The sequence below is a fragment of the Scomber scombrus genome, chromosome 13, assembly GCF_963691925.1.
Source record: "Scomber scombrus chromosome 13, fScoSco1.1, whole genome shotgun sequence".
Lineage (NCBI taxonomy): Eukaryota > Metazoa > Chordata > Actinopteri > Scombriformes > Scombridae > Scomber > Scomber scombrus.
This window is the reverse complement of record NC_084982.1, coordinates 723,434-735,678: the sequence shown is the minus strand read 5'-3', so window position 1 is coordinate 735,678 and position 12,245 is coordinate 723,434. Positions and strand designations below refer to the sequence as shown.

Sequence of the window (12,245 nt, the reverse complement as noted above, 5' to 3'; positions counted from 1 at the left end):
CAGTTTTGTTGCTGTTCACTAAATGTCCTGACAAGTTCAAAGCGACACTTTATTGGAGGACAGTTAAATGAGATTAAACATGGTGGCTATCTATCACTTAAAATATTACACTGTGTCAAAAAATGGCTGTAGCTTGAATTTGCTGTTACCAAGTAAACATAATGCAGTCCCAGTGATTGTCAACAACAATCAGTCCTCTGGTTTGAATTCAGATGATAAACATTCTGTGGGCTACATGATCATTGTTACTCCAGCACTTTTCGCTCACTCTTATGTAGTTCAGCTGCTCAGGTGAACTGATGTCCCAGGAAATCTTTCTACATTCGCAAAATGACCTCATGTATAGTACTTATATGACAAAGGGATTGTTCCTGTGGTCTCTGCTATATATTATGTGTGTGTGTATGTGTGTTTTCCAGGCCTGTGCTCCTCTGTACCAGTGGTCCACCTTTGGTGTCTCTGAGCGAGAGCCAGTGGGAACATGTTACCTGAAGAAAGGAAACAAAGTGGTGGAATACTCACCCTGCAGATCAGGTGTGTTCCTTTCTTCTCTCTGTCTGTCTTTTCTAGGTTTAACATGTTTTGTTGTGTGTTTAAGGACTTAACATTAGGATGAAAAACAGTGTTTGACTCTGACCACAGTGATAATCACTCATAGCTATGATTGGGCGTGCTTAGAATTGTACTCTCTTGGATCTATCAAGACCTGTATGGACTTGATTCACCTGGCACCTGTGACCATACCTAACAGTGATGTCACAGTGTCCTGTACAGGAGTGCAGCAAGCTGACAAGTTTAAGCACTGGAGCTCAGCAAAAACATGACTTTCAGGTAGTGTTAAGTTACTGATACATTAAACAGCCTGTCAACAAAAGTCCTCTATTAGGTTTTACCAAATCTGTCCAGAAAAAGTACTCACATGTCAACATGTAGATTGAAAGCTATTGGTTGCTGTAATTGTTCCTCTCTGCATACTGCCATGAAGAGATCCTTTACTACTGCAATTCCAAAAATTGAATTGGTGTCTTCCAAAGTTAATAAAAACATTCCCTCTTTGTGTTTCCCTGGACTCTTTTTCCTGACTGTTACACAAAGAGGGTGTTTTTGTACTAAAAAAGACTAACTCATGAACATGATCACTTCATTTGTCATTATTTGTTTTTGCACAGGATGTCATTACAATGACAATTTAGATTTTCATTGATTTCATGTCTTCCTCTCCTCAAGATATATTATATGATGTAATGTTGCTACTTTATTTCTTCATCCAGCGGCCAACTCACCAGAAGGGCAGGGCTTCTGCCAAGCTGGCTTCAGTGTTGACTTCCTGAAGGTCGGTAACCAATACTGACCCACACAGACTCAGTGTTATGCTAACTGGACTGTACTAACCCATATAGTGCTTTTCTTTTGATCACTCAAAGCGCTTTTACACTACATGTCACATTCATACACAAATACGCAGCGATCAAGGACACATCAACATGTGGACTGGAATGTGGACTGGAGGAGCTGGGAATTGAACCGCCGATCATCCCATCCATGGACGCCCCGCTCTACCTCCTGAGCCACAGCTGCCCCTACACACAACAGTGTTGACATCTGTTAATATTTTGGACTTAATGCTGCAGCTCTGGGAGTAGAGCCTACAGTGATCTGTTTATAGGAGAGTCTGTGATCACTAGTTGACTTTTATTTAGATCAGGTTGCACTGGCATCTAACAAGATGCTACAAATCGAGTGCACATGGACACATCTGAAGCTCACTAACTAGTGTGTTGTATCTAGTTTGTTTAATCTGTAATAAACTAAGAGTGTACAGGCCTTTGAGCTAAATGGTAACATACTGATACCACAATGTTTACCAAATGCACCATCTTAGTTTAGTGTGTAAGAATGTAAAAATACAAAATAATGTAATTCTCATTTTCCCCCTGTTATTGTGGTGCAGAAGAACAACAGAGTGGTGGTGGGTGGACCTGGCAGCTTCTACTGGCAGGGTGAGTGTTACACTGCATGTGTGGATGTGTGTTGTTGTTGTTGTTGCACTCTTAAAGCAAGTTTGGTGTCTAAAACTTAAGAGGAGAAAAAACAGTTTGTCTGTGTCTGCTCTCACTTTGTGTCAGTGGAAGGTGAACAGACTATCTGTGGCTTCTCACTGTGAATACCAATCAGTACAGGCTGAGGAGTCCCCCAGAAGCTGCCTGTGCCAGCTGGCAGCCACAAGCAGGAGAGTTTCCCACAGCCCTCAAACAATACTTCTTCATTTCAACTAGATCTTATTATTATAATTTACTCTGTTATTTCTGCCACCAATGTATTATTTTGCTCCTCAGTTAGAGTAGGCAAGTTAAGAGAATTTAAGAACTTTCTAATATTTTGTTCCTCCTCTAATTGTGGTTGAGAATATAGTTGACTGTAATATTTTTGGAAGGCTGCTTGTATTTCCCCTTCTTTATATACTAGGGTCTTTGTAGTTGGATCTCTGATTTTGTAGATAGGTTGTCTGATTTTTTTCTTTTTTTGAAGTATTCTCTCCAACAGTTTTGTAAATTTAGAGCCAGCCTCTTAATATTTTTCTTTTGTATTAATCATCTTTTTTGCGTTTCTTGAGTATATAGGGTATTTATCTCCTTCCTGATTTCCTTTAATTTAATGCTACATTTGGGTTTAAGTCTTTTTTGTGTTTTGTCTCAAGCTCTCTCAGTTCTTTAGTTAGTTTTACTAGTCTTTCTTATCTTTCTTTCTTCTTGTTCACACAATAAGAGATTATATTCCCCCTTAAAACAGCTTTTAACGTATCCCATGCAATTTCTGCTGCAACTTCAATGTTATTATTTTCCTTTAAAAATTGTTCTATATTATTCTGTAATTGTGTTTTAAATTGTGTATTATTAAGGATACCTGAATTTAGTCTCCATAAGGTATTTCCTAGGTTTTTGTTTATTTGAATTGTTAACAGGACAGTGATCAGACAAATCAATATTACCATGCTCACATCGATGTACTCTATGGCGGTCTCTCTTATAATGAATTAATTCGTATGTTCCAGTCTCCTCCGCATATGAGGAAGCCTGTTGCTTCAGACATCTGGTCAAATATTTTTCTATAGATGGAAATATGACTACCTGGTGGAATATAAACATTTAGTTTTGTTACTTCAGTACCCTCTATCCCTCTTCTATGGCTGGATTTGTATGATGAGTAGAATACTTTTGAAAATCCCATCCTTTCCAATGTTTCATGTTCGGTTGAGTTAAGATGTGTTTCTTTCAGTAATGCAATGTGTACTTTTTCTTTTTTCAATTTGTTCAGGATCTTTTTTCTTTTTATTGGGTTAAGGATTCCGTTGTTAAGGCTTTGGTTGTCTGTCATAACCTTTTCATGATGTTTGTACCTTCTTTCTCCCTGTGTTGCACTGTTTTTAAAACCTCATACATCCCAAAAACACAAACTTTGAGAACAAAACTATGTACAAGTGTAGAAAAAAAGTAACTCGTGTTGACCCTCTTTATCTTTTGTGGTGTCTATTGCTTCCAATGACGAGGCTCGATGGAATCAATCCTTTCTGGTGAATGTGATGTTAAAGTGCTTCATTGAGAGAAGGGCCCTAAAAAATGGGCGTTTATTTTTAATTGACATGTCCACTGCATTTATGTGCCCCGATACGTTGAGGCCAGATTAGGGAATAGCCTTACCTAAAAAAAAACGCAAACAAAAAACAACTCTTAGAATCCAGAAAACAAAATAGTTCAAGTTAAATCAGTATACCTATCTGGAGCCGTATGCTTTAAGTAAGCATCAAAAGGTTTACTTGGTTGGATGTGTGTTTCGTTTGAATCCCTGTAGTTTTTATTTGTAGGTTTTCTGTGAGGGTTTCCCCTCTCATTGTGCCTCTCTGGTCATGTTTGATGTTCCCTTCGGGTCCCCGGTCATCTGCCACACTCTGGTCTTTGTCTATTGGAGTAGTAATGACAGTGACCAGGAATCCTCTGTGGCCTCTGCTGCACTCTGGTACGTCTGGATGCCCTCGTCCTAATGGAATCGTAGTTTTACCGGGTAGGGGGCTTGGAATTGAATTTTCCGCTCCCTCAGGACTTTCTTCACCTCGGTGTACTCAAAGCATTTCTTGAGAATCGTTGATGGGTAATCATGGTTGACGAAGTAGCGGGAGTTGTTATAGTACACTGCTTTCTTCTGCCAGGCTCTGCGAATCACTTCTTCCTTTACTCTGTAACTCACAAGCTTAGTGATAATGGACCGGGGTCTCACCCGTCAAGTATGCTGTGGATCCACAGATTATCCCGGCAGGCTCGCCCTTCTTGATCAACTAGCTTAGCCTCCATGCTAGTTTGGCGGTGCATTAACTTTTTCATTAGCTTAGCCATAGCCTGCAGTGCTGTTTCAGTTTTTTCGATCCTACCTTCAGCTTCCTCTAGTCTGCTGTTCCGTTCTGTGTATTTCTTGTTTAATCTCCGCGAGTTGTTGATTATTGTCCCGTCTGAAATATTTTATCTCGCTCAGAAAGCTGCACAGAAAAGTATCTTCTTCGTTGTCCTCATCAGTCCCGTGCATACACCCCCTTCCCCCCGTGTCGCAAGGGAAACATAGTTAGTAATCTACCTCGTTATACCTGTCGTTGTACACCTTGTATTGGAAAACTTTGAATTAAAACTTACCTACTGAGCGAACTCTCCTGTTCTCTCCTAGGAACGAGTCGGACAACAACGTGTATCAAACATGAAGCAAAGTGCTACGCCTATCTTAAATCATTTATAATCGTTATATTTCATGTTTAGGAAAAATATAATCATTTAGAATGAATAGCGGTAACTCAGAACAAGAGCACACTTTATTGGCAAACACTTGTAATTTCAAAGACATTCAAAGAGTTTGATTAATCAAAACAAACTTACAGTGTAGTTCAATACTGCGTGCAAACGAAATGCAAAGCGAATTATTTAAAATTATTTTAAACAAGGTCTTAAACGAACGAAACAAATTATACTAAAAACAATCAAATTCAAAATTATTTAAATTAATAATTAATTAAACAATCAAAAATTTGCTGTGCAAAAGAAATTCAAAACGAATTATGCAATTATCATAAACCAATAAGGAACAAAGTTAAAAACTATTTCCATGGGCCTGCCCTGGATAAACTAGACACTTTGCTGTTCAAAAGTGCAAATGCAAAACGACAGTATCAGGAAATCCAACAAATTTAAAGGTCAAAGTTTTTGGCCAGAAACACCAACATGTTCACCTATTCTGGCTTTAACAGACTGGGAGTGGGGTAGCAACACTACCAGCTGTGCTGAACACACGTTCAGATGGAGTTCAGATGGATTTTCATGCTGTTTTCTTTAAGTGTCAGGGGGCACCAGTCAGGCTGCCATCTTGTACGTGACCTGGAAATAGGCAGCTTGGATTTTACAAGTATAGGTTTACTGCTAGAGCAGCTTATTACAGAACAGAGAAGGCATCTAGCCATCAGTTTTAGATTATAACCTTTTTTAAAGAGTATATTTATTGCATATAGGGATTACATTTTGAATATGTATTTATATTTAATGGGATCTCCTACACACACAAAAAGTGAGATCGTTTTTCATTATTTGTTTTCCTCACATTACATTTACTGTCATATGCAGAGACCTCACTGCAATTATGGAACTGATAAGGAGTCGTGCTATAGTATAAAAAAGTAAAGATTGTAATATTAAATGTTGGAAGTGTTTTGATGACATGGCAGTGTTGTTTGGCAGGGCTGCTGTGTGTTTGTGGTTTTACATGGTGCTGGATCAGCATGAGCAGGGTGTGTTGTGTTATTGTGGGCTCTGCCTCCTGTGGGGATTAGAGAGGCACATACAGCAAAATCATCTAAAAGTCATATTTGTGCTGTTGTGACAGTGGACACACTGGACTGAAGCGTGCATCACCACCACCTTAAGAGTTTAATAAGCAGATAGAGTCCATGCTGGTTAGCTTTCAGACAGGGTGTGTTTATCAGCTGTGTGTTATAATCCATGTTTGTCCACTTGTCTGACATTAGAGGGTGTGACACAGAATATGACTGTACAGCCTGAACAAAATCAGTCACACTAATGTTTTCTCTCTCTATGGAGAGGTTGTTCCTGGGGTGTGTTAGCCTAATTAATGTTTCCTGTTGAGTCAACACTCACAACAAATCACATACTTGCGTCCTCTTACACACAGCTCTGTTTCTGATTAGTCCGTTGTTAACACTGTGTCTCTGTGGCAGCTGTTTGACTCATTTAATAAGTAAAATCATTACTTCTTTATCTGCTCTTTACTTTCTTCTGTTCTCACTTCTTGTTTTGAACTCCTCTACCTCTGCTGTCCTCTCGTTCTCCTTTTTCCTATCCTTGGTTTTCTCCTTGTTTTTTTGCAGTTCTCCCCCTTGTTTTCTTCTTGGGTTCTACTCTCCTTGTTCTCTTTTGTTCTGCTCTGATTTCTAATGTTATCCTCCTCTCTTTTCAGGCCAGCTGATTTCCGATGATGTCTCTGAGATTTTTAAACGGTTCAACGATGCTTACATCACTCCCTATGGAAATACCCTGGCCACCAAGTCAGCCAGTGCCCAGTTTGATGACAGTTACCTAGGTAACCACACAGACACACACACACACACACACACACACACACACACACACACACACACACACACACACACACACACACACACACACACACACACACACACACACACACACACACCTTTTCCTGTAGTTATAGTTAAAGCAAGATATAGTTTGAGTATTAGGACGTGTGATTTTTACTCACAGATGCATTAATGAGAACACAGGATAGAGATTGTCTGTCTTAAAGTAATAGAATGTTTTTCAGTGTTCATATGCATACCTGACTTTTAGACTGTCTTGTTATTGTTTTACTGAATTAATCCATGTCTCTCTGTGTGTTGACCAGGATACTCTGTGACAATTGGAGACTTCAATGATGACGCAAAGGAAGGTAAGGATAGAGATGGATAATGAATTCATCTCATTGGTCAGAATGAGGCAGTAACACTACCAGGTTTGGTGTTTGATTCCAGCAGGGAGCCTCCGCTTTAAATACCTCTACTGTTTTCCTGATCGTTGGCTGTTAGTGATCATGCATTTACCTTTTACGTGCACTGTACAACACCACACTGAACTACAGTGCACTAACCTACATTAAGCCCCACCCTTGAAACACAAAGAGCAGAAGAGAGGAGAGTCACTAGCATGACCTTAAATGATAGTAAAACACAGCAGAATCTCACACTTAGCTGAAATGTGTGTGTTCTCAGTTAGTGAAAGAATCTACACTGCACTGCACTACAATGTACTGTACTGCACACACTGCAGTGCTCTACATGTTATTCTGAGTAGGATGTTTGTGTGATTATTCGATGAAATGCTTCATGTATATACAGATGTGTTAGATACTAACTAAACTAGTCAGAATTAAGTCTGTATTTTCTCACCTTCATAGATTACGTGACTGGAGTACCCAGAGGGCAAAAAGCACTGGGCTATGTAAGTATTCCATGTACACTGCATACACTACAGAGTGCACTCACATGTGCACACATCAGAGTGATATCCTTTCTCCTTGACTATGACCTGTTCAATTTTAGTCATCTGTGTAGCTGGTCAGAGAGTGACTGTTAGACCAGGGAACATGTTACTGTTGTGACAGTAACTGTACGAGTACTGAGTGCAGGGTGTTAATGCTGAATCCTTGAAATCATTTGTGTAAAGCTCACCTATTGTATTTGATGTTTTAGGTGAACATCTTCAACGGCCAAAACATGGAGTCCATGATGAACTTCACAGGAACTCAGGTGAGCTGAAGGACAGCAGACCACATGATGAAAATACACATTCATTTCAAAACCAAAAGAAAAACTAGTGGAGAAAACACTTCACATAACAATAGCGATTCTTTAGATTCCTGAAAAATATATGATTATATTTAGATATAGATGATTATGTTGAAAGTGAAAAACAGACGAGGGCACAGTGCAGCATCTGGAGGGGTTGAAAGTACACACACATTAAAATCATCTCTTCCAGTTAAAAGAAGCTTTTTTGTACATTTAAGTTAAATATGAGCTTTTCAAGATGATGGTGAAGTATTTTGTGAATACTGTTATGACCCAGCCTATAAGAACATAGGAGGAAGAAAGAAAGACACTCCCCTCTTCCCAGCTCCCAAAATCCACCAGCAACAATGGATTTAAAGTGCTTTTTATTTCAAATGTTTAGCTTCAGGGAGGGCTAACAGAAAAATAACAAACTTACTGAAACAGACACACACACACACACACACACACACACACACACACACACACACACACACACACACACACACACACACACACACACACACACACACACACACACACACACACACACACACACACACACAGGGAGAAAGAGCCACAAATGAAAGAATTAAAGCATATAAAAATACATAAAACATATAAAAATACTAAACCCAACAACTCAACCCAGCCTCTGGTAATTGATCACGGCAGCTGAAGGATGTGTGACTCTGGTGTTAGTTCCAGTTAGGCAGAGAAGGAAAAGTGAAGATAAATCAACTTTCAATTCCAAAAGTTGAGAGCAGAATCTGTTGTGACTGGTGTGGAGGTCCACTGTGCTCCCCTGTTCTCTCCATCAGTGTTGGCCTGCAATATATGTGAACTTTTACAGCAAGCAGAATATGTTTAACTCGAATATTATATTATTTTGCATCTGATCACATCTTTGCGTGGACTGTATGTAATATCGTCATGTGAAAAATAGTCTGTGCATTCAGTGTGAACACAGCATTACAGCTATCAAATCAATGTCATCTGGCCAACACACTATAGTCCTGTTTCCATGAAGGAATTTCCAGGTAAAATTTGGGAGGCGGGAACTTTACAGGTACGTCCTCTCACTCGGTCCTCTCAGCTGTTGTGTCTCCATTACAGAGTAGGACCTTGATAGGACCCACCAGACTCTGGACCTAATCATTCTGGAACGGTTTATAGGCGTTTATTTTGGCGCTTTCTGTTGACGTCACATCCAGCTTTGAGTATACCCAATCAGCACTGAGTCAACCTCAAGCCACCCAGGATTTTTTCACAGCCGCACAGAGTACATACCCCGAGGCAGGGACTGGTTTAGCCCCCTTAAAAGTTCCAGGAGACTGTCCTTCAGGGGAGGTTTCTGCTATAGAGACACACGCCAACGCTCACAACCCTGTAAAATGACCCTGAAGTTCCTGCAATGGAAATGGCCCCTATGTTAGCCAGAAAAGTTCATTTCCTGGTAGATAACTTTGCAACATGAATAGTGTAATTTATTGTTCACTTTGTGATTGTGAAGGTGGAAACCAAAGAAACATGTGAAAGAAAAAGAGCACTCCCAACTTAGAATTTCTGATGAAAACATTTCAAAAGGTCAGCTGACTGGGCTGCTCTGCTGTTATTTTCCAAATAAAACGCAAGATACGTGAACACCTGTCCCCCTGGAGCACACATTTCAAATGATCTATGTGATATGATATATCAGCTTTCAGTCATTAACACTTGCTTAATCCTTTTTTTATTATGATTGTTTTGTAATGGTGTCAGAACACAAGGAGTTGAAACCTCTCATAGTATAGAAGAGCATGTAAACTAAAGTCAAAATATGGCTTCATGGCTAACTTTTCAAAACCACTGTTCTCAAACATTTGAGGAGAATTATAGATTCTCGTACTTGTTCAAGTTGAGCCACGAACAACTGCAACTAAGCCATGCTTGCACGGTTTCCAGGTATTGGCGAGTACTACTGTATACATGAAAAACATATGTGTCTCCAGAAGGAACTGTGTGAAATCTGATTGCCCTAAAGTGATGTCACTTGAGTCAGCGTTGGGTGGGGGCTAAAAACTACAAATATGGACACTATTAGCATTATTAGACGGCTGTCCTGTCAATGGTCACGTTTCATTATTGGTCATGTAGGCACCAGGTTTGGAAAAGAAAGAAGGGTTCATGGAATAAAAAATATATCTGAGAAGAGTGAGTGAGACAGAGGTAGGCAGGGGTTTTAAGAAGAAGGAAGAATGCTGTGGAAACAGGGAGGGGAGGAGTAGAGGTTTTCATCAGCAGAGTTAATGACAGAGTTCCTCTTCACTTTCCTCTCTGGCCTCCATAACTCACCCTCTGTACCCGCCAGCCTCTCTTTTATCTCTTTCCTGTTACTTCTTTCTCTTTGAAGCTCTGTCTCAAGCCTTGTTCAAGCTCTCTTTTCTGCTTGGTCTCTCTCACTCTGGAACTGTCGCTCAATATTACTCTGTATCTCTCAAGGTTTCCATGCTCTTCTCTCACTCTTTAAACCCAGTCTGCCTCTTTCTCAGCTTCCCTTCAGACTATTTGTCTTTTATGTTATTTTCACGACCGTCTCTTGTGAGTCATTGGGTGGTGTTTTTGACTCAGCCTCTTCCGCTTCTTGGAAATTCCGAACTTATCATTCTGTGATTGTCCAAATACTTTCCAACACAAAGAGGTCAGAGGTCAGGCTTAGTCACAAAACTATCTCTTGAACTCAAAGACATCAGAATTGTGGGAATTTGCTGGAAGATTGAACTTCTTAGTCTCAATTCAGTAGAAATGATATGATCCATAACTGCTGATGACAATGTACATTCAGTGTCAGCATATGTATTGATCACATAGCTGTTGAATATTTAAAAAAGTTCAAAAAATACATCCAAGAAGCAAATCCAGTTATTCAAACCAGCCAGATGTTAAAAAGGACTAAGGCTCTGTCAGAACAATCATCCCATGTGTCTGTGTTCATTTCATCAGAATCTGGAGGTCTGCTCTACCAGCTGAGCCCCAACCTATAGTTAGCTATTATCACTTCATATAGTTGTCACTAAACTACTGAAGTGTCCATCCTGAAGTGCATGTAGCTCTGGAAAACAAAGGCAGCTGCCAATCAGCCACATTTATGCATCTGGTTAGGCCAGATCATAAATCTAAGTGTAAACAGAGGTGTATTAAATCAAATCTGGATTTTAACTGGATATGAGACACGTGAAATAAAAACTTTGAATGGGCCTAAGACATTGGCTCCACATAACATTAGGAGTTACTAAATATGATATCAAGAACTTTTGGGGGCTTGGTTGGATCAAATTCTTCATAAAAAAGAAAAATAAGATTTTTCAATGTGATTTAATTTGATACATTTAATTTAGACATGATTCATTTAAACTTAAACCTTAAAACTTGTTTTCTTTTAAATAGCTGAACATGAACTCCTCCTCCTCCTCCTCTTCCTCCTCCCGCTGAGTCAACAGCTTGTAAAGTGTTGCATGTCTCTTCTCTGATGTAACCTGTCAGTAAATGTAGTTCAGGAGGGCAGCTGAACTGAACTGAACATGCTGCAGAACATTCCCTACAGCACACATCAGAATAACACATCCTAACAATGCAGGACTGTTGATTAGTATTGTTAAACCAAGAATGGATACGTATCAGTGTGTTTTTTTCATGAGCTTTATATTTAGTCATTAACTGCATTGAAATGTTTTGTAAGCTTATTGTTTCTGCTGTTTCATTTTATATTTCGAATCATCTCTGTCTTGTAGATGGCTGCTTACTTTGGCCACTCAGTAGCTGCTACTGATGTGAATAAGGATGGGTAAGTCTGTCTGTCCATTATTACCTACCTGTAACGCCTCACACCTTTCTGCAGAGATTAGTTCTGAGCATATGAAAAGGTGAATCATTTATCTTAAATTGAATCACAACACATCTCATTCCTTTATTCATATTTCCACTATCTGTATGTTTGCCAGTTTGGTTGATCTGCTGATTGGAGCTCCTCTCTTCATGGACAGAGGGTCAGATGGTAAACTGAAGGAAGTGGGACAGGTAGGAAACAGACACACATACTGTAGTCTAAAATAGATATAGATATAGATACATTAATGTTGGAGCTAAGGTTAGCATACAAACACATTAATAGATGTTTTTCAATTATAGTGAAAATACTTGTTCAAGTTGAGCCACGAACAACTACAACTAAGCCATGCTGGCACGGTTTCCAGGTATTGGCGAGTACTACTGTATACATGAAAAACATATGTGTCTCCAGAAGGAACTGTGTGAAATCTGATTGCCCTAAAGTGATGTCACTTGAGTCAGCGTTTAGGTGGGGGCTAAAAACTACAAATATGGACACTATTAG

The 12,245-nt window shown here is 39.5% G+C and overlaps 1 protein-coding gene across 1 annotated transcript in view; it reads left to right on the top strand.

Annotated features, from left to right (window-relative positions):
- Nucleotides 1-12,245, top strand: part of itgav (integrin, alpha V) — an 81,520-nt gene that overhangs the window by 49,078 nt on the left and 20,197 nt on the right. Inside the window, 9 exon segments of the mRNA XM_062432379.1 lie at nt 420-534; nt 1,272-1,333; nt 1,952-2,000; nt 6,505-6,627; nt 6,952-6,996; nt 7,501-7,544; nt 7,796-7,852; nt 11,644-11,696; nt 11,854-11,929. Coding sequence (XP_062288363.1) covers nt 420-534; nt 1,272-1,333; nt 1,952-2,000; nt 6,505-6,627; nt 6,952-6,996; nt 7,501-7,544; nt 7,796-7,852; nt 11,644-11,696; nt 11,854-11,929 — 624 coding nt within the window.